General features: G+C 34.7%; 1 protein-coding gene across 2 annotated transcripts; it reads left to right on the top strand.

Moving 5' to 3' along the window:
• The first annotated feature begins 614 nt into the window (after positions 1–614).
• LOC110032652 (DNA repair protein RAD16) lies at positions 615–21,861 on the top strand. 2 transcript variants are annotated; one of them, XM_020736348.1, is made up of 16 exons: positions 615–829; positions 906–1,984; positions 2,350–2,472; positions 2,558–2,631; positions 2,967–3,030; positions 3,127–3,276; positions 3,358–3,443; positions 16,460–16,529; positions 17,325–17,444; positions 17,658–17,888; positions 20,014–20,118; positions 20,192–20,344; positions 20,698–20,786; positions 20,866–20,946; positions 21,042–21,137; positions 21,449–21,861. In XM_020736348.1, the coding sequence occupies exons 1-15, from the start codon at positions 799–801 to the stop codon at positions 21,112–21,114; spliced, it is 2,529 nt and encodes an 842-aa protein (XP_020592007.1). In that variant the 5' UTR covers positions 615–798; the 3' UTR covers positions 21,115–21,137; positions 21,449–21,861. The 2 variants fall into 2 exon arrangements, with proteins under 2 accessions (XP_020592007.1, XP_020592008.1); XM_020736349.1 differs by lacking the exon at positions 21,449–21,861 and having other exon boundaries at positions 20,698–20,781; positions 21,042–21,122.
• The last annotated feature ends 1,827 nt before the right edge of the window (positions 21,862–23,688 follow it).

The following is a 23,688-nucleotide window of genomic DNA, read 5'->3' as shown; positions in this document are numbered from 1 at the left end:
TAATTAATATTTTAATTGATTATAAAACTCCACGAGCTGTTCACAAACAAAGAGTCCTTTTAACAGTCCTAATCATGTAGACATAAGATAATAAGGGTTTAAACAAGATTTAAAAGTTATTATTTATATTAAAAGATCATTTGAATTTAATTTAATAATTTTTATTCGATTTTTTTTAATTAATATTTTAATTGATTATAAAACTCTGTAGCCTTTTAGTCAATTAGATTTTTTTAAAATACTATTTAATATATATATATATATATATTTGATGAGTAGTATTTAGTGTCAAAATGAGCCGAACACGAACGAACACATCTTAATTTGTGTTCGACTCGTTAACTTACGAGCTTTTTAATGAGCTAAACATGAACTTCTGAACAGAACACGAGCTGTTCGGGAACAAGTAACCGTTCTAACAGCCCTACCATTGATTTCCCCGTAAATCTATTAACCTTCACCGATTCCCAAATTTACGCCCAATCATCACCGTTAGTAGCATCAGCTTGATTCCCAGACAGGTGGCGCATGCTCCCGCCTGCTATTTCATCCCAAGAACAACAGTAACTGCTCTATAACAACATGGCACGGTTATTAGCCATTGATTTCGAGTTAAGGTCCGTGCATCCAAAGCGTAAAACCCATCGTATAGGCGTTTTGACGGACACCAGTCCATCCCGTCCCGCTTCGCAGTCCCATCGGTATCAGAAGTTCCCGCCGTTTCTATTATCCGCAACTGCTACTTGCTCTCTTAATATACCTCTTTAAAACCCTCCCGCTGCTGTCTATCATTCTCCAATGGCGCGCCGACGAGGACGAAACCCTAAAAGCATGATTGCCATTCTTCGATCCCTGCACCTAACGCTTTTTCTGAAATCCTGACCTTTTGATTGTGTTTCCTGCAGGCGGCAAGGGTCGCAAGGCAAGCGATGAAAAAATCTCTAATGGATTCACTGACGAGGACTACGTTCCCTCATCTGACTCGGAAGATGTTTTCCTATCAAATGACGAAGAAGAAGGGCCGGCCTTGCTCCCCGTTCAGCCTAATGTCCGTCTCCCTGTTATGCCGAGAAGGGCTAGGAGATCGCGGAGGAAGAGCCACGATGGTACAAAACTGGAGTGGGAGAAATGGGAAGATGAGAATGAGAAGTGGGTAACTGCTGTGCTGGCCAAGGATGGCGGCGATGACTCTGATGACCCTCCGTTGTTTGCGGAGACAATGGAGCCTTCGGAGGACGTTATTCTCCCTCTCCTTCGTTTCCAGAGAGAGTGGCTTGCTTGGGCTCTAAAGCAAGAGGAATCCGATGTTCGAGGGGGGATACTTGCCGACGAGATGGGGATGGGGAAGACCATTCAGGCAATATCGCTCGTTCTGACCGCCCGGTCACGCGGCACACTACCCTGCAATGGCTTGGCTGAGCCTCAGTTCCGAGGATATGAGAGGGGTCCAATGCCAAGGGTGAAGTGCACTCTCGTGATTTGCCCAGTTGTTGCTGTGATTCAATGGGTGGGCGAGATTGACGCGCACACGGCAAAGGGGAGGGTCAGGGTTTTGGTCTTTCACGGGCCTAAGAGGTCCGCTGCTGCCTATAATTTTAATGATTATGACTTTGTGATTACTACTTACTCCACGATTGAGAATGACTATCGGAAGCACATGATGCCTCCGAAGGAAATTTGTCGTTATTGCGGGAAAAAGTTATATCCGAATAAGATGAAGATTCATTTGACGTATTTTTGCGGACCGAATGCTCAACAGACAGCGAAGCAGGCCAAGCAAGTTAAGAAGAAGAAACTGAAAAACTTCAACTGGAAGAAGAAGAATCTACCTTTTGAGGAAGATAATGAGGCTATTGAGGAGAGGCAAAAGAAGAAACTAAGACGAAATAAAAAGGGGGAAGAACCCATTAACAACATGGAAGCAAAGCTTAGTGGAGCATCGGTTCTGCATTCAGTCGAATGGGAGAGGATAATTTTGGATGAGGTAATTTTTATTTTTCTTATTTCACTTTTTTTCTTTCTATGATGTGTTTTTTCTTTCTTCAATTTTTTTTTATGGATAATTCTGTCAACTATCTGGAGCATATGACTAATAAGATAAAATTGTTTAAATGGTTGGAGTCATTTTAGTCCCAGAATCTATAAAACTGTCAAATTACTTCCCAAATTATATTTATATGAGCTAAAACAATTCACTACTACTTTTAGGTAGGAGTATTTCAACCTAATTGAAATAAAATTGAAGACTAATTCAGCACTCTTTAATAACCAGGGATTATTTTTACACTTTCGTCTTCTCTTGAGTAATAAAAAATGTTTTATCACAAAGGTGATGGAATACTTTTACAGGCTCATTTCATAAAAGATAGAAGTTGCAACACTGCAAGGGCTGTCTTTGCATTGCATTCTTTGTACAAGTGGGCTTTAAGCGGCACTCCTTTGCAAAATCGTGTTGGAGAACTATACTCTTTGGTCTGTTTATGCATATCCCTGGTGTTATTAGTTTGCCATCCGGTGTTTCTCTATATTGACTGAGGGTGTTGTTCGCTCTGTGTAGGTTCGATTCATCCAAATTGATCCATATTCATTCTACCGGTGCAGAGATTGTAATTGTAAAATTCTGGATTATGGGTAAGTGCTAATTAAAAAGAGCTCTCTTAGCACATGATTTTGCATTCAAGCATATTTTATTTTTTTTGAAGTCACTTTCAATTGAGACTTTTATGCTGCTGTAGAGATTTAGTTATATACTTTCACTGTGATTTTATGAAATAGGGCTTCTGTACTTTACAATCTGCAATCAAATATGCCTAGGAATTATAATTACAAATTGTTAATATAGTTTATTTTGAATCAAACTTATTGTGATATCGATAGCTTTCAGTTTTACCGTTGTCCCATCCAGACAAATGAAAACCAGTTTGCTTCGTTCTATCAAAACAATTTCCATCTTTCTGTTTTCTCAGTTCTACAAAAGACTGTCCGAATTGTCCACATTCTAGAGTGAGGCACTTTTGCTGGTGGAACAGAGTGAGACAGATTGCAATTCTTTCTTTTTTCTGTCATCTTAGTAATAACATTTGGATCACGTGGCTGTTTTAGTTTAACTAATGTGTTTTTCTTTAGTACATATCAAAACCAATTAAAGAATTCATGTATGATCGAGACAAACCCCAACGAGCAATGATTCTTCTGAAGAAAAAAGTATTAAGCAGCATATTGCTGAGGCGTACAAAGCTGGGCAGAGCTTCTGATCTTGCGCTTCCGCCAAGGATAGTAAGTGCTTTCTATTTCTTCATATTATAAAAATGAGTGGAAACAAGAACGTGAATTATTATCTTTGTTTCTCTTTTCCAGGTTACCTTAAGACGTGATTCTCTTGACAAAAAAGAAGAGGAGTTCTATGAAGCTTTGTACACCCAAAGCCGTCTACAATTTGGCACGTGAGTTGTGCAATACTGTCAGCTTTCCTGGTTTCTTTTGTATTAGTTAATTTCTACATTTCAGAACTGATGTATTCTCAGGGTTATAATTCCTCTTTTATAATCAAGGTAACCAAAGAACCTTTATTGAGAAGTTGCACCAAATGTAACTTGTTCCAGAATATCTAGGTTACAATGCTTATTTGGCACCCACTGCTAGATTTAAGCTGCAGGCTGAACTAGGGAGTATTTAATTATCATACATGTTGCACATGCTTGGATTTTCTCTAAGTTTAGGACAGTATAGGATAAGAATATAATTTTTGACTTTGGCCCTTATTTTGTTCAAGTTATTGACCCAAAAAGCTTGGTAAAGATGAATGGATGTTCTCAATTAAAAGAGGAAGACAATTATTTAGATTGAGAGTTGGTCTACTTTTGCTAGGTAGCCATTATTCCTAGCTTATTTCTAAAGAGTTGTAAACGTTGAACAGAAAGACACTTATATTAGACTTTTGAACATTTAAATTTTTCTTTTTTTTTTGCTGGAAATCAGATTTGATGATTCGGGCCTAACTCTAAATTACTGGTTTCTTGAGAGAAGTCTGGTTTAATTCATAATGTAGCTTACTATTATTTATAAATGTGCAATTTTAAAAGTGAGTAGTCTTCTTCACTAATGGGATAATTTAAAAGAAAATAAAAGCTCTAATCGTGTCGCTTCTTAGACCAACCCGAATCACAACTTTGTCTCTTGTAGTCTTCCGCAGCATCTCTCTTGCAGTCTTCCACAGGTAGAACAAACAATCGCAGAAAGTGCCGTGCGATCCATCCACCTCCTCCCTTCCGTTCATCTTCTAGGTCACGTGCACAAGACCCACACTCAGCTCGCAGCTCCTCACCTGCCACCATCGCACAATCTAGATGTCTCTCCCTCTGCTGCAAGGCCCCAGTTTCGCAGCTTTCACACTATCCAAACCTCTTCTGCGAGGCTGATAGCTTCTATTTTTACAAAAATAGAAACATAAGCACGCAGGTTTTATAATGGAATTAATGTGAGCATTGTGATTTTATTGTAGCTACAATACTACAATGAAGTTCGCATCTTGTCATTTTGACTGTATATTTTGACATTAATTTTGATTTTATATTTTCTTTAATTTTGATGTATAGTGTTAATAATTAATAACTTGTGTCAACCATTTTGCTCCTTGTTCACTTTATTGAAGCATTTGTTTTGTTGAGATTTCTTGTGTTTGGATATCTCAACCAATCTCTTCTTGTGTTTTTATAGAGAGTATCAACTTTATTTTCATTGCTAGCTTTATGAATCTTTAACATGCACAACTCTTACTTTTACATTCAACCTAACCTGATATTTGTAAATAACAAATAACATAGAGGAGAGTAGCAAGTAGGCCTGAACTTTTGCAGAATCCCTGGACAACTTTTATTTTAACATTCCACCTCATCTGATATTAGTAATAACAAAAACAGAGGAGAATAGCAATTAGTAGGCTTGAACTTTTGCGGAATCCTTGGACTACTATCACGAAAGTGTTGGCTCAAGTTTATCATGATTATTCGCCAGTATCTCTCACCTCTTATCAATATGTAAGGCTTTTATTTATCTACGTCAATATGTATCAAAAATTTCATTTTTATTGTTATTTGACCACTTTTTCATTTCATTAAAAATAACATTTCTGATTCTAGCTTTTTTTCTAATTATTTTTTCAACATCTTAAACTTTGTAGTTAAAATTATCAAGTAACTATTTAATCAAAATAAAGACTTTTTTTATTTTGATCCAAACTTGTATTTTCCATTCAGATTAATATGCAGATAAGAAAAATATTAAAATTTTTAAAATGTGAAAAATAGCTTCTTTATTTCTATTTATTTAAGAAGAGTCCATAATTAAGAGCTACAAATTGTCATTTTGTGATGAGGTGTGCTACTAATTTTTTTTGTATCGACTCATTGTCTTTGGCAGTTCTACTTTTATACTCATTCTCTTATGCCTTCATTGATAATCATATTCAATTTTCTAGTGTTTTGTTTATTGAAGAGTGTATTGTGTCATACTCTTTATATGAAACCCATTTGCAGTGTAATAATTTTTTAAGTTTATTTTATCATTCCCTTTGCTTTTGTTAGATCACATGCATTTGCCTTAGCACAAATCTCACTTTCATTCAAAATTTTTCATCTTATAAAAGTAATACACATTTGATTTATTTTTTATAAAATAAACTTATATCTTGGTACTCAACGATGCTTCAAACATAATGTGTTATGCAGCTTAAAAGTAGCTATCTTTATTATGATTGATTTGATTATTGTATCTCAATCATGCCCTTGAGAAATTTTCTTGGGAACCTCTTTTGAGAATTCTTTTTGTTTGTGTTTTTTGGCTGCTCGTCCATAAAGTGCTTATTTTGGATGACCTTTCTTAGAGCAAATTTGTTTCCGCTCAGGATTATGTATCTTCTCCAACATGCATCAGTCATCTCGCTTGGGATCATTTAAAGAGCAATATATCAATAATAATTATACATAATAAATTTGGATTTTGGAAACATTTAAGGAAATTTCTACACCCTATGAACTATTATGCATTTCATCAAAAAAATTGTCGTAATGGCTCTGTTGTTTAACCCGGGGTATCAATTTTGCTAGTATTTTTGTGATATGAGTTCAAGCATGTATCACAATGAATTTACACTGTTATTTAACCTGGATTTAAGCTCAATCTTATCATACAGTCTTTAAGAACATAATAAATTGCAGCTACGATAAATCTGAATTTTTGCGGATTTTATATGGAAATATGGGATTTACTAAATTTTCTGAATTTGTGGATTTAAATTGGCGCTGCAGATTTAACGTTGGGATGGGTGCTTCCTGTGAAAATGAAGATATGAGTTACTTTCCTTTAAGGTTTCAGGTAGGATCGAATCTTCGAGAGGGGAAATATGTGAGTTTTGGGTCTTTGTATGTCGCGATCCCATCGTCATCTTCCCAGCTAGCTCTAATTTGACAGTATCACAAGGGTTCAATCACGAAGGCGATGGTTTTGGGCGAAATTGAGGGGAAGGAACTTAAGTTAGGGTTTTGGATAGATAAGAGAATGACATTTAAACGAAACTAGGCGATAGGGAGTATAGGCTGAGAGAGTTGTATTTAAAAAAAAATAAATTATTTAATAAAATTCAAATTAATTCTTAATTAATATAATTTCTTAGTTTTAAATTATTTTATAAAAAGTAATTATTTTAATGCAATTTTATTAATAATTAATTATTAACCATAATTATTAAAATATAATTTAAATTGAATTTAGTTATATTTAATATTTACATATTAATCATGATTTAATTATAACTTTTATTTTTAACAAACATAATAACCTTTTAAATCCTGATAGAAGTTATCAAACAGTTTGGTAAGATTTACTAAATCTGTTGCTAAATAATTTTTGGGATTTAAGCTTTCTATGATTTACTAAATTCAGATTTACAAGATTTACAAAATCCTACTTAAATCTCATTCGTTGCCATACAACCCCTTAGTGTTTTGTCGTACTCTGACTCATCATATAATTGTTGTTAATATCCCAAGTAATAGTAACTTCCAATCTCTTATCATCTTCAATTAGCCTTTATGTTTGGTTCTAACTTTAAAGTACCAAGATCTATATTAACTTCCAATATCTATCTTATTTTAGGGGTTATACAACTAAATATATATACATGGTAGCATTCATTTATGAAGGCATATAAGCATGGTGATTGTCGTAAACGTTCACTTAAGGCTCTTGGACCTCTTTTACCCTTTTTCATTCTACCTGATATAAATTCTCTCTACGTTTTTTTTATATCTCCGCAATGTTTTTTATTTTCTCATGTGCTTTTGCCTGAGAAATCACCATTTGTGCTGACCTCTCCTTTTAAGTGATTTTTCTCCTCGGGTAACTAAAAAGTGAATGTAGACCTTTTGACCAAAGCATTGTAAAACTCATATTTAATTTTGTGTTGTGTTTTTTTCTCTCCCCTTAAAATGTAATATTGGTATAGTGCTTTATTTTTATCCCTTGCTCAAATTCTAGAGCATTTATGTTTTATCTTAGCATAGAAGAATAAGTTTCCATTGTTTACACCTTATGGGTACAATTTTTAGTGAAAGAGAGGTATTATAGCTAGCCTCCTAAAGATTTGATGGGGAACGATCCCCATGAATTAATGTGAACTAATTTCAATTTTTTGTTATGAGCTCTCTTCTAGCATTTTAGAGGCCAACTCTTATTTGTTTGTTTCTTAAGAATACAGCAATTATAAAATTTAGATTCAGTTGAGTTCAAGATTGAGAATTTAACGTTGGAGTTCAAAGTTGAGTATTGGTAGGACTCTTTTTTCATATGGCCTAATCTTCAATGTGAATTGTTTGTATCTTTGTTTAAATTAATTGCAACTCTTGTTAATCTTTTACTTGTGGTATTATAAAGCCCATCAATCTTATATCTCGACCATTTCCTTGGCTTTTTTAATCATCTTCAATGTTTTAAAATGTGTGAGCGTTAGGCAGGGCGTTTTAGCTATTACGAGGCGAGACGCAAGCCTCAAAACATCGGGCATAAGCACCAAAGTATAAAAAAAATTAGGTAAAAATAGTGTAGCTAAAGTAAATTCAAGTAATTAGAAGTTAATAACTAACTTAACATATCAAATTTAAAAAAAAAAATCGAGCAAAAATAGTGAAATTACGGTAGCTGCAGTGAAATTATTGTAGCTACAATAAACTTATTGTAGCTATAGTGAAACAATCTATTAATTACTTATAACATCTTAAAAATTGCGCCTAATTTGATTACCCGGTAAAATGAAGCCGCGAGAGAGAGGAAGAGCATCTGCAGAAAAAAGAAAGCTCAGCAAGAGAGAAGTTATGCGGAAGAGAGACGTTCTGTGGGAGAGAGGAAGAAGGATGGCGGCAATCCTTGTTGCAGGTGTCTGCGTGCGAGATTGGCTGCATGACAGATGATGTAATGGTTGTTGCGGGAGCATCTGCATGCAATTGTGGGAGAGATGAAGAAGACGATTCAATGGTCGTCTTCATGCGACCGTGGGAGAGAAAATAGACGACTGTGGAACTCTTGTTTTGTTATGTTATGTGTGGGAATTAGGGATTTTTTTCTCTTTTATTTACCTAAACAGTGAGACACATCCTCTATTGAAACGTAAATTAAGCTCTCGGGGCGTATAGAGTGATCCAGTGCATAAGCCCCATGAGAATTGTGCCCCCCTCGTGGGGTTGGGGCGAACTGGCTCGCACCCCTCCCCACCCCGCCCATGGGCGCTCGCAGGTCGCGCTCCATTAACGCCTCTCAAAACAAGGATCACTTTTCATATGTCAATATTGAATGTGGCATTTTATTATCGAGCATCAAGTTTTCTTAAAGAAATTGAGTTTTTTTTTTTCAGATTGAAGTTACACTTGACCTTATTTTTCTTTCATCTGATTTTCTATGCACTTCGAAATATTACATCATCGATTCCCACAATATTTAAGAGCTCATCCTCAACAATACTTTTTCATAGTTCCTTATGGTTTAATTTTCGACATTAATTTCTTACAGGAGGAAAAGTAAAAGACACCGAGTCCAAAATCAAGGATTCCATTGGCTTTGTGTGCATTGAGAGTTAGTTCTTTTTTAATGTGTTGTGGCAATATTCGCTCTCTGAAGTGTGTGGCTGGCAAAGGGAGGGTGAGCGAGTGGCAGCCAGCGAAGGACCGATGTTCACGGGCGGTGATGGGGGCGGTAGCGAGTGAGGGTGGGTAGGCTAGTAGGCAGTGGTGGATTGAACTGTGACTGATGATTATGGGCAGCAAATGATAAGGCGGTGGTGGCGGACAATGATGGGAGACGAGGGATGGGTAGACGAGTGGTGGCTAAATGGACGTTAGGCTGCGTAAATAAAATTGTGTATTTGGAATTCGCCCAAATCTAACACATTTCAAATATATTAAAAATGAAGTAGATAATGAATTCTAAATGCATTGTAATTTTACACTGCATTTGGAATTCATTTAACCAAACACCCGAAAGTTTTGAAACTCTTTAGCAAGAAATGTGGTGTTCTCCTTTTGTAGCAAATCAAGCAGTTCTTTAAACTCTTGCAGTTATGGCATTACCGATGCATGAGAATTTTGTTTAGTTTGTTTTATGATTTTTTACATCATTTATCTAAATATATTTTGAATAGAAAATTACATCGGTTATACTTATGCTGTGCTTTCACTTTTTTTTTAATGTCCAATTAATTACTTTTTTATTTGAATGTCCAATTTAGCTAGATTGTACATGTGCAGATAGAGTTTCTTTCTTTAATACCCCACGACTGCAAATTGTCTAATGCATAATCTGAAACTCGTACAAAGTAGGCATGGATGTGTTATTAGTGAATTGTTAAATAATACCTAGTATTTATTTTCTATTATCTCATGCACTATTTCTCTTTATTTTTATTCTTTGGAGGCAAATGTGAGTTCTAAGTCAAGTATGCTACATTTTATTGGTAGCTTAAAACATAGATAAAATAAAATAAAATAAAAATACTATTTCCAATTCTCTAATAAAATATTGAGCTCAAATATTTTCATTTTGGATGGCATTGGTGTCGCACTCACCTTCTTCATCTTGAAGCTCAAAACACATCCATGCCTACAGTCATTCGCATAAACATTAAGCTTAATCTATTCGATTTTTCCCAAGCTTTATAGAAAGATATTTGCTCAGCACTGCTAGAATCAGTAAGAGCAGGGGGTTTCTCAGTCGTAAGTGATAAATCAAGATCCAGAACACCAAGGTGAAACTAGACTTGCTCACGCCATTCAGAGAAATTAAGCCCATTGAAAGTTTGAATAGATGTAGCTTGCGAATGAAGAGAAACAGGAGTAGTTACTGCAAATAAATAAAACATGCTCGTATATTAATGCTTCGAACATTAAACTTACATAGTATCATACGTTGTCATAATTTGTGACATAAGTTATGAGTTAAGAAAATAAATAACTTAAGTTATCAAAATAAATATCATACGTTGTCATAATTTGTGACATAAGTTATGAGTTAAGAAAATAAATAACTTAAGTTATCAAAATAAATATCATACGTTGTCATAATTTGTGACATAAGTTATGAGTTAAGAAAATAAATAACTTAAGTTATCAAAATAAATATCATACGTTGTCATAATTTGTGACATAAGTTATGAGTTAAGAAAATAAATAACTTAAGTTATCAAAATAAATATCATACGTTGTCATAATTTGTGACATAAGTTATGAGTTAAGAAAATAAATAACTTAAGTTATCAAAATAAATATCATACGTTGTCATAATTTGTGACATAAGTTATGAGTTAAGAAAATAAATAACTTAAGTTATCAAAATAAATATCATACGTTGTCATAATTTGTGACATAAGTTATGAGTTAAGAAAATAAATAACTTAAGTTATCAAAATAAATATCATACGTTGTCATAATTTGTGACATAAGTTATGAGTTAAGAAAATAAATAACTTAAGTTATCAAAATAAATATCATACGTTGTCATAATTTGTGACATAAGTTATGAGTTAAGAAAATAAATAACTTAAGTTATCAAAATAAATATCATACGTTGTCATAATTTGTGACATAAGTTATGAGTTAAGAAAATAAATAACTTAAGTTATCAAAATAAATATCATACGTTGTCATAATTTGTGACATAAGTTATGAGTTAAGAAAATAAATAACTTAAGTTATCAAAATAAATATCATACGTTGTCATAAATTATGACATAAGTTATGAGTTAAGAAAATAAATAACTTAAGTTATCAAAATAAATATCATAAGTTGTCATAATTTATGACATAAGTTATGAGTTAAGAAAATTAATGACTTAAGTTATCAAAATAAATATCATAAGTTGTCATAATTTATGACATAAGTTATGAGTTAAGAAAATTAATGACTTAAGTTATCAAAATAAATATCATAAGTTGTCATAATTTATGACATAAGTTATGAGTTATGAAAATCAAAAATAAATCTCATAAGTTATTAAAATAAATGTGAGTCATAAATAAAAATATAACAAGTGGGACCCACTAGAGTGTCAATCAACCTAGCTTTTAGGGAAAATTCCTCATATATGACTTTTTATTAATGAAAGTTGAGTCAAAAGGTAATTATATTTGATTTGAACTTATGGCCTCATGGTAGAAAATTATATCCTCAATTATTATACCACAAGTAAGTGCACATGTATTATGTATGTTGGTGCTTAACTATGCGAGTCATTTATGTGGGTGCTCGAAATAATAAATATATATTTTTAAATTGTTAAATAATACCTAGTACTTATTTTCTATTATCTCATGCACTATTTCTCTTTATTTTTATTCTTTGGAGGCAAATGTGAGTTCTAAGCCAAGTATGCTACATTTTATTGGTAGCTTAAAACATAGATAAAATAAAATAAAATAAAAATACTATTTCCAATTCTCTAATAAAATATTGAGCTCAAATATTTTCATTTTGGATGGCATTGGTGTCGTACAAAGTAGGCATGGATGTGTTATTAGTGACAGTTATTTGTTGCTTGTGTTTGCTTTATATTTAGAGATCATGAGCTCTTTGTCTTTCCAGCATTGTTGACTTATTGATTCGTGAAAATGCACATTCTTAATTTATTGTAAAAATTATGTCATGTTTAGATTAACTATAGGCTTAATTTAGCCCATTTTTTAAAATTTCAATACTGAATTAAGGCTATTCAGCGCTAACTAAGATAGCATTGGGTCTAATAGAATCCGATTAGCACAGCTAGAGAGGGTTTTCAGAGGAGGAAGAAGAGAAAGCTTATTGTACATTGGTAAAGTTTTGTTGTTCATTTCACCTCATTGTTGGTAGTAAATACAGAGTAAATGATTAGAGAATATTCTAGAAATGCTAGAAACAAAATTACTTATAAGGTGTGAGTATACTCTCTGGTGGGGTCCAACACTATGTGCTAATACCCTCCTACAAGCTGACGAGTCGAGGAAAAACGTTGAGCTTGGTGCGAAGTTCATTGTCTCTTTGGAGGTGATTTGGTAAGGATGTCTGCAGGTTGATCTTGAGTGTGGATGTGGTCAATTTGAACATGGTTGGTTTGGATGTGATCACAGATGAAATGATAATCAATCTCTATATGTTTTGTCCAAGCATGAAAAATCGGATTGTTGGCAAGCGAGATAGTCGAGATATTGTCACAATAGAGTGGAGTAGGTTGTTGGATACTAATGTCAAATTCCTGAACGAGTCTGCGGAGCCATATCATGTTAGTGGCAACAGTGGTTAGCGCCCGATATTCTATTTCGATTGACGATTTCGTCACTGTTGGTTGTTTTTTCATTAGTTCAGGAGATGAGGGCGTCACTAATAAAGGAGCAGACGCCTGTAATGGATTTTCTGTCACTTTGGTTCCTAGCCTAATCTGCGCTGACATGAGTGTAGCAGGAGATTGCCATGTTGAATTGCCATACCAAATTTATAGGTTCCTTTTAAATAGCGAAGAAGTTGGGGTGAGATGAATAGTGGGTTGTGGATGGAGAGTGCATGTGTTGCATAGCATACTCATCGCATAGGCCATGTCCAGTCTAGTGATGGTGAGGTATAATAAGCTTCCTGCCAATTGCCTAAATAATGTTGGGTTATGGAATGGAGTGCTCTGATTGGAGGATGCTGATAGATGAGCTGGTGTTGGAGTGCTGAGAGGGGTGCAATCTTGCGTTCCCGCGGTTTGGAGGAGTTGGAGGACATACCTTTATTGGCTTATAAAGTAGGAGTGAGCAGACTTTTGAACTTCGATGCCCAAAAAATAGCCAATAGTCCCAAGGTTTTGACACTAAATCTCGCAGCCATATTCGCGGTAAGTTTGGAGATTGCGCTGGTGGTGTTTTCGGTGATGAGATATCATTGACATCGGTGAGCACAATTATGCGATTGTCAATTGTGATTGTATAGTAGTTGGCATGAATCAGCCTTACCGAATTTAAACCGATTTGTAGTGAAGAACTCAAAGAATGTGATGAACCACTGCTTAGGAGACAGTTTGAGGCCATATATAGACTTCTTGAATAAGAATATATTATTGGGAAGTTGAGAGTCTTTAGACCGTCTCATCTAATGTGTCATGGAGGAAAGCATTTGAGATGTCAAATTGGAGAATGTTTCAATTGTTGTGGAGAGCCACCGTTAGGAGTATGCGAATGGTGGGGAGTTTGGCCACTAGGTTGAAGGTTTCATGATAGTTGATTCCATACTTTTGTTCGTGGCCTTGAGCTACTAGGCGGGCCTTGTATCGTGTGATTTTGCCGTTTGAGTTAATTTTGGTGGTGTAGGACCACCTTGATCCAAGTATGGGTTGGTCGGTCGGTGAGAGACTAGGCTTCATGTTCCCTTTTTTTGGAGGGCAGTAAGCTCTTCGGTCATTGCTTTTCTCCAGTAAGAATGTTTAGAGGCTTGAGTGAAGCAAGTTGGATCATGAGGTTGGTGAACATGGTGATGTAGATTGAGTTTGTGAATGGGTTTGCGGTGACCGGTTTTGGAGCGCGTTGTCATGGGATGCATGGGAGGAGGTACCGTGGTGCACTTCTTTTTTGGTGCAGTATGAGGTGAAGGTGTGTTGAATTGTTGATGAGGGGGAAGATTTATGGGTTCGGTGTGGTTGAGGTTGATGGATATAGTTTGGAGATATGAGGTGGGTTGGAGGAAGAATGGAGGTATATAGGAAAGAGTTGAAGAGTGTTGGGTTGGTTTGGTGGAACCCTTGGTGTGGGCTTGAGAAATGGAAATGTAGTTTCATCAAAGATCATGTACCTTGCGATGATGAACTTGTTGGTGCTGGGATTATAACAATGGTAGCCTTTGTGCTGGAGGGAGTAACAAACTAATATGCATTGAGCTGATCATGGTTCTAGTTTATGTGATGTTTGGAGTTTTTGCCATGGGTAGCAAGCGCATCCAAAAATGCGAAGATGTGTGTATTGTGGGGGTTATCTGTGGAGGTGCTCATAGGGAGATATGCAATGGGTGGTTTTGGTAGGCATTTGATTGATGAGATGGGCAGCGGTGAGCAAACTATTCATCCATAAGGTTTATGGTGCAAAGGCTTGGTGTAGTAGTCTCCAGGAGATGTCGGAGCTTACGTTCGACCAATCTGTTTTGTTAAGAAGTGTATGGGCACGACTATTGGTGGAGAATGCCTTGAGTGGTGAGGAAGTGGTTGAGAGCACGATTATTGTATTCACGGACGGCTGTCATCTGAGTGTAGAATTTTAATTTTGGTGGTGACTTGATTTTGTAGTAAGCAAATGAAGTTTTGAGTTACTTTAGTAATTTGAGATTTGGTATGCATAGGAAATGCCCAACAAAATTAAGCGAAATTGTCAACAAACGTAATGAAATATATATAGCCATGATATGATGGAATTGGGGATGAGCCCCGTCATCTATGAATCAACTCAAGTTGTATTTTTGTCCTATGAACAATACAAATGGTTGCTTATAACTTTTAGTAAGAGGACAAGTACTACAAAAAGTATAGTAGAAGGTATAGAAAGTGATTGTCATTTGAAGATGGCAGAGATAATGTCTGGATGAAGACGGTTGAGCCACTGATGCCACAACACAGTAGATGGTTGCCTGGAGAGGGAGGTAGTAAATGCTTGTGGTGGATGTGGCGATGATGAAATGGGGTGTAAACTATTAAAGCTGGGTCCCTGCAGAATTAGCTGGGAGGTATGTGGATCAAAGAAAGAAAATACGGCAGGGTCAAATGATACAACGACGTTGTTATCTCCCTAGTGGGGTCCACCTCTATGTGCTAATAGGGTGGAACAAAAACAACCAAAAGTTCTTGAGAAATTAGGGAACAAGGATTCAATAAAATAGTTTTACTAAAAAGAAGTTTATTGAGGAGACGTGTTTGCTTTTCTAAAGTTATTGCAAAAATATTATTTGCAAAATTTGTTATGTTTTGTGGTTGAACTAGACCTGAACTTTACACTGAATAGTTTTTTTTTTTTTTTTTTCTATAAATCTGATCATTTGTATTCTATTCCAAATAGAATGAGCCAATCTTATTATTTTGTGTCTCTGCTTCTAAATGATCTTAATTTCTCCCCTTTTATTAGCAGCAGCTGCAGTCCGTATTTATGATTTTATATTTATTGCCATAGGAGATTGGTACAGTTTTGCAGCCTTATTTTCTTCAGCGTTGGTTTTGGGTGTTTTTTTTAAGTTTGGCATTTTTCTTTTGCTTGTAGTTTATGTATGCATTATATTTAGAGATTATGAGTTCCCTTTCTTTTCAGCATTGTTGACTTGTTGATCCGTGAAAACGGATGTTCTTAATTTATTGTAAAAATTATTTTATGTTTACACTAACTAGAGGTTTAAATTTTGTTAGCCCATTTCTTATAATTTCATTATCGAATTGAGGCTATTCACCGCTAACTAAGATTACAAACATTGGGTCGAACAAAGACAACCAAAAGTTCTTGAGAAATCAGAGAGCAAGGATTCAATAAGGTAGTTCTACTAAAAAGATGTTTATTGGAGGGACGTTGTGCTGGCTTTTCTTAAGTTACAGCAAAAACATTATTTGTGAAATTTGTTGTTTGTGGTTGAACTCGATCTGAACTTAAGACTGAATAGTTTTTTTTTTTTTTTCTTTTTTTTTCTTTTTTTTTTTTACTTTGATAATTTGTATTCGATTACCAAATAGAATTAGCCAATCTCATTATTTTGTGTCTCTGGTTCTAAATGACCTTAATATCTCCTCTTTTATTAGCAGCAGCTGCAGTCTATGTTTAAGATTTTATATTTATTGCCAAGAGTTTTGTACAGTTTTGCAGCCTTTTCTTCTGCATTGGTCTTGGCTAGTTTTTTTAAGTTGGTTTTTGGTAGTTTTTTTAAGTTTGGAATTTCTCTTTTGCTCCAGATATGCTGAAGCTGGGACTTTGATGAACAATTACGCCCATATATTTGATCTATTGACGAGACTGCGACAGGCATGCTGCTTACCTTTTGAATGCTAATCTTGTCGGTATTGTACCCAAACGAAGTGCATGATGAATTCATTGTGTTTTAGCTGATTGAAAAATCAATTATTTAACACTCAGAGTTTACACCAATCAGACTTTCCCTTGGATCTTGGTATTTTGAGTTTACAAATGATGTGCTGAAGTGTATGAAATGAATCTGAATGCTTTTTATTATATTCTGCTCAAGAATCCCTATCTCTTGTGCTTCTTGGTTAATTAATATTGATCATTTTACATGATGAATTCAGTGTGTTCTAGCCGATTGAAAATTCAGTTATTTAACAGGAAGCGTTTACACCATTCAGGTATCCCGGTGGATCTTGGTATTTTGAGTTTACAAATGATCTATTAAAGTGTCTTGTGAAATGAATCTGAATGCTTTTTATGATATTTTGCTCAAGAATCCCTATCTTTTGTGCTTCTTTGTTAATTAATATTTTGATCATTTTACTAAAGCATTTACAAATTCTATTTTTATCATCAATTTACCATCATTTTTAATCAGACAGAATCGAGATAAGACATTGCTTTTTTTTCAAAACAGACTGAGTTAGTTTTTATTTTTAAATTCAGAGCAATAACACAATCCTAAGGTTCTCTATAAGCTTTCATGTAGTACTCATTTTCTTAGTGAAACAGAGCCAATACTTACTAGTGATTCTGAGTGCTTCGCGGCTTCTTGATGATGCTACTTTTCAAACCTGCTCAACTTAATTAATTTGGATTTTTGCAGACTGATGAGTTGTTAGTTGATGATGACAGGCTGTTGACCATCCCTATCTTGTGGTCTACTCTAGTTCCGTGGATGCTTCTGCTGTAGGTACTGGTGATACTAACAAAGCTTACTGTGGTATATGTCATGATCCAGCTGAGGGTCTAGTGGTGAGCTATTTTTTATTTAACTTCTTCAAAGAACATTATACAAGAAAAGCCTTTATAGAAATAGGCGCATGTATGCCCACAAAAGCATGCTCACCAATCCAGAATCCCATCTCCTCTTGTATTCTTCTTTTTTAACATGTCAATATTGATGTTGTTGCCCTTTTTAGGTTGATTGCCTGACTATTCTTCTTTTCTTGGTTATTATTTTTCCAGGTTACATCCTGCGATCATTCCTTTTGTAAGGGTTGTTTAATTGATTACTCTGCGGCTTCTGGAGATGTGCTGTGCCCAACATGTGCCAAACCCCTCACCGTTGATTTGACAACAAACTGCAATTCTGGAGGAAATACTTCTGCATCATCTATGAGGGGTTTTAAACGTTCACGAATATTGCAAAGAATTGATAAAAAAGATTTTAAGACCAGTACCAAAATTGATGCATTGGTAGGCTTCTATTAATGTCTTTGACATTTAAAAAAAGAAAAATTATTAATTTGTGCTGTTGATGCAGTTCGGCCCTATTTTTAGCTGATCACTGACTACTGTCCCTATTTCTTCACCATCCTCTATTTCTTCATTCAGCCCATTCCTTCTTCACTTAGCTACCTATCTGTCAGAGCATTGTTACAAGCTAATGAAAATAATTCATTGTACCAAAAAGCCACAAATTTAATTTGAAAGACATTATTGGGGTTGCATGCATTTTGTAATGTGCTCGTGACTCTCTCCAGATATAATTTTTTGACATAGGATGTTCTCATGCTACCCTTTTGTTGAGGCTTTTTGCACGTAAGTACAATTATTTTAAGCTTATTGTTATCATTCAGAATTTGGTCAGCGGTTTCTATTATGGTATTTATCATACCATTTGTGTTCCAACTTGGAATCAGGAGATTGAGATAAACCACAGTTCCTTTTCCTTGTGGTTGTGGAATTGCACTAATGGGGCCAAGGATATCATGCCCATTCTTTTGGAACTGGATTTAAGTGTTAAAATTTGATACAGTTAATGTTTGTGCTTCTAAACTCCAGCCACAACTGCTGAGCTTTCTTTGTTCTCGCCTTCCTCTTTCTTTTTCATTCCACTTCTTCCTCTTGTTCCTATGCATTTATTATTTTGCTACTATCATAATTTTAACCTTGGTGCTATTCCGAACTTTTGGTTTCGTGACAGCTAGCATTGCACCGTGCAACATGGCATAATGCTTAATTTATGCCTTGGTGCTATTCTGAACTATTGGTTTTATGCCAGCTGGTATTGCACTGTGCAACAGAGCATAATTCCTGATTTATGCTGACGCTGATTTCTTGATTGTGGGCCATATCAAAACAATATATTGCTAAAATGTTTAGAAATATTCATGAACCTTTTAATGGCTTTTATTATTTATGTATATTCTTTCAAATGAAAATAAGTGCAAGGTTGTGATCACGGTAGGCGTTGCATTCATGCAAAAGCCTGACTCTACATGATCCAGTCTCAATAAGTTCCGACAAGTTAAAATATATTTCATTTAAACCATATGGATTCATACTAAACTTGGCAACATTGTTTGAAATTAAACTTTTTTCTTTGTTTCATAAATTCACTTCAAAATTGTTTTTTTTTTCCTGCTCTTTCAACTGAAGCCCTCCAAAAAATGCTTCAAAAATAAAGGTTTGAGCTTAATAGTTAATATTTTTGAAGCTTGTGCTTTTTATTTTCTTTGAAGCTTCTAATTTTACTCTTCATTATGTGGGGAATCATTATCATTTTTAAATTACATCCTGAACTTGAGTTAGGTTTATTACTTTTGTCTTGGAATAAAATCACCTTTCTTTTTCTTTTTTTCTTTTTTTTTATTTTTTTTTTATTGTGTGGGACTATAGCACCAATTTGGGTTGACTGCTACATGCAGTTGGTCTATTATTTGAACTTTGCATTTACGTGCTATCCTTGATACTACTTGTCATTGTTTCTATGGGCTGGAGGTTGGGATGGCTGCTTCTATGGGTCATTTCTATTAGTTTTTGGGCTGTTTTGTTTGTCTTTCACGGATGCTATTATTGGTGCTGTTGTGCATGATGATATGTAGCTTCCATGACTTACATCTGGGTTATTCCTAATCTATGATTTCTTTAACTATTATGACCTTTTGCTTAGAATATACTATTTTTCCTTTTTAACTGTTGATGTGGATTGTGAATAAAACTAATGTTTGCATTTGAGAGCTATTTAAAATTGAACTCGGTTCTTCTTATGTCAGTCATATCTATTTATTTAAGGATTGCGAGTCTATTAATGAATGATTTATGGAATGCAATTTGATAACATTGATTTAATGAAATTTCTTCTAGTTTTCAATATTTTGTGTGCAAGACGGATATGTGATTTATTCAAGTTATGACTATCTAATTTAGGGGAAGATATCTTATATCTGTATTAGGCCCAAGTAAATTATTAAAAATTAGTGACTAGTTTATCTCTATTAAGACTCTTCAGGGTTTGACCCAATTGTGGTGTTGTCCTTTTTCCTGTCAAAGTATTTAATGACCTTTTACTAGCTTATATGTATCCTTCTTCATTCAGAAGGAAGAAATAAGAAATATGATTGAAGGTGATGGTTCTGCTAAAGGGATTGTATTCAGTCAGTTCACTTCCTTTTTGGATTTGATTAATTTCTCCCTTCAGCAGGTAATTTATCGGTTTTCTTTTTCCATTAATGAATATCCTTGTTTTGATTGAACTAATAGTCTTGATATGGCAGTCTGGCATAACATGTGTTCAACTGGTTGGAAGCATGAGTCTATCTGAAAGAGAAAAGGCAATAAAGACGTTCACTGACGATGCCAGTTGCAAAATATTCCTTATGAGTCTTAAGGCTGGTGGAGTGGCTCTCAATCTTACCGTTGCATCTAATGTGAGTGGGCTGCCCTTGTGAATGCACAAAACGATCTTTTTATTTTTGTAAATTTGTGGCATTTTCATACATAGCACTATTCTCAGGTATTTACATCTCACACTTAAACTTTCATATTTACATAGCACCCAAATTTTAATATGACAAAAAATAGCACTATTATTACGTTTTTAAAGTGAAATAGTTCATGTATTGGTTTAAAACGCCAAGTTTTTGTTTATTTTAATATGAAAGTATAGGTGTTAGATATGTAAATACATAAAAATTATGAGCTACATATTTAGATTCACTTATTTTTATTATTTTGATGAAACTTTCGCTGGACAAATCTTTTGATTGTGTAATATAAATAGGTTTTCTTGATGGACCCATGGTGGAATCCTGCTGTGGAGAGACAAGCTCAGGATCGTATCCACCGTATTGGGCAGTTTAAACCAGTAAGGTATCCTACAGACCGGCATCATCTAATTTCATGGGCAAATCTTATCTACAACTGTTTGATGATAATTCCATATTAATAGGACTGTGAGATTCATCATTGCAAACTCCATAGAGGAAAGAATACTGAGGTTGCAAGTGAAGAAGGAACTCGTGTTTGAAGGGTAATGATGATTCCTTCTGTTGCATTATTAGTTGAATTATTAGGTGCCGGACTTTATTTTTAGAGTTTTTAACTTTATTCTAACGTCTTCTCCAGGACCGTGGGCAATTCAGCTGAAGCCTTGTCTAAATTAACTGAAGCGGACTTGAGGTTTCTGTTTGACTTCTAGCCAGCTCTGGTTGTAATATAAAGGTAAAAGAAATTTCTTTGTGCGCAACTATATTTTTCTTATTTGCACTTAAATAATCTGCAAAACATAGAACTGGATTGATTTTCATTGTTTCTGCATGCCATTTATTTTTTGTGGGACCACCAACTCTAAAATGAGGTTTGCTTTGCATGATAAATCGTTAAAGTTAATTCACTAGTGCAATTAGAATTTGGATTTTGGCTGAGGAATTTCCTTTAGATGGAGCAAGGCTAACCAATTCATTTCACTCTTAACTTAGCCTCTTTCGGTTGCCATTGTTGATTTATGTCTATTTTGCTGTTAAATGTGGCAGGGTGGAGTGCTATTTTTTTCCAGTTCTACCTTATCTGTTCTGGGAGCAAAATGTACGAAGCATGATTTGGATCTTACATATAAATAATATTTATAAACCCAGATTAGACATGCATTGTGTTGAATGGGTGGACATTATTTCGAGTGAACTTTGCCTCTTTTGTAGAGTAGTTGTTTGGCTTTTTGGCTTAGCAGGAAACTGCCTTTGAGTTAGTATCTCAGCGTTCAGAGTGTTTTGGACACGAGGACCCCTCTGAATTCTGCTAATTTTTTTTGCTAGAGTAATCTGCAAAATTACATGCACATAAGCAAAACCTGTGCTAAAACTTGCTGATCAACAAAAAAGAAATGTTTTTTTTTTCTTGTTTGTATTTGGGACAAAGGTTTGTTGTTGTATTTTCGTTAAAAACTTGACATGCCTATTCTAGTTCATTCTTCCTCTATAAATGTTTTCAGTAAATCTTAGAACTCTGTTTAATGGTTTCTATATCTTTATTGTAAATGCGGTCTGAGGTTAGTTGACATACAAACCAATGATCAATGGAAGCAAACTTTTCTAGTCATGCTCTTTAGAATCTGAGTCAGATACCTTCAACTGTCCACTGAAGTTGGGCTCTGGCTGCACAGCACTGATTGCTTCGGTTAATCTGTTATTTGTCTTGTGAGGGAGATGATGACGAGTCATTGCTGCAGTTATTTTTATGTTGGTTGCAATTTATAATCATCTGAGAAAATGATGGGGTTTGGTTTCATTTACTTCAACAAAAGATGGCAAAATGAAGCGTTGAAGGAAAGAAATTGAAAGGTGAAGACTAGCGGCAGTGCCATTGATTTTATGTTTGGGTTGGCTCATTAATTTTTAGTTTGGTTCAGGCTAAAGTCTTGAATTTTTTTTGGTGGAGTTGACACTCACAACCGAAATTAATCTAACTTAAACTTGAATTTAGTCGTGCAGCCAAAAACAACCCGAATTTGATCTAGAAAATTATTAGCATTCACTAAACAAGTCATGGAGTTGCGTTCGGACACATTTAAAATAGAACCCAAATTAAAAAAAATTGACTGAGACTGGTTTTGCACATAGCTTTAGTTCTCACATGAACCCAAATTAGAAAAATTGACCCTTACCTTGAAATCATTTCTAAAATAGAACATGTTGCTTGAGAAAACATGCAGCACTACGTAATATATTAAGTGCACTGCGTGCATACAATTTTTTTTCCCTTTAATTGCTGACGCTTTTAATTTTTTTTTTTTTCTTTTTATCAATTTTGGAATCTAGTATTCCAACCTCCTGATAAACAAACTAAAAAAATTTCTGCCGAGAGATCCAGGCAAGGAGAAATAAACAGGCAATTTGCTAAAAGTGATGGGAAGATGTACGTAAATACGATTTAATTTCTATATATTTGCATATCTAACACCTAATCTTCAATGTTACAATGCATAGCATTTTACTTGTGATTGAAAATGTTTATTTCACTTTGTAAAAGTTAAGATGATACTTTCAATGTGAAATGAGAATTTTGATGGCAACCTAAATAAGCGTTCGCTCTACGGTTTAGATATATATATATACACCCGGCTAGAGGGGACTTACAATTAACAAGCAGATGTCCGATCAACGAGTATGTATATATAGATATATGTATGTGTGTATGTGTGTAGGTATATATATGTATATATAGATATATGTATGTGTGTATGTGTGTATGTGTGTAGGTATATATATATCTGCCCGTGCGTGTGTATAAAACATAATATTTTAGTTAATTTTCATTTTGGGAATGGAGTCTATTAAAAGTTGTTCAAAGGTGTGAAAGTAAACACTCTAGCAACATCATATGAGACATTTCCTCATCAAAATTTGTTCAAGTGTGAAAGTGATCTAGTTGAAAGTTGTTGTGACGATTATACTTGGGCTTATGATTGACTCTTCAATCGAAGATAAAATATCACAAAAATATATATGTGTGAAGGCTAGTGTAGCTACAGTGGCATACAATATTAGAGGAAGTCGTTCAAATGGTTTGTAAATCAATGATCGACTAATAATGATTTTTAATGGAACTAACATTACAAAAATGTCAAACGATCCAACTTGCAGTTGATCTAATTTTCAGGTCTAATATTGTATGTCACCATAGCAACACTAAATCCTGTACGAGTTTATTTTTTTCGCATTTTGTTTTCCAAATGGAAAGTCAATCATAGCATCAAACATGCCCGTCCCCGTAAACC

The sequence above is a fragment of the Phalaenopsis equestris genome, unplaced genomic scaffold (assembly GCF_001263595.1).
Source record: "Phalaenopsis equestris unplaced genomic scaffold, ASM126359v1 Scaffold000994, whole genome shotgun sequence".
Taxonomy (NCBI): domain Eukaryota; kingdom Viridiplantae; phylum Streptophyta; class Magnoliopsida; order Asparagales; family Orchidaceae; genus Phalaenopsis; species Phalaenopsis equestris.
The sequence above is the reverse complement of the archived record's forward strand: the minus strand, read 5'-3'. Positions and strand labels throughout refer to the sequence as shown.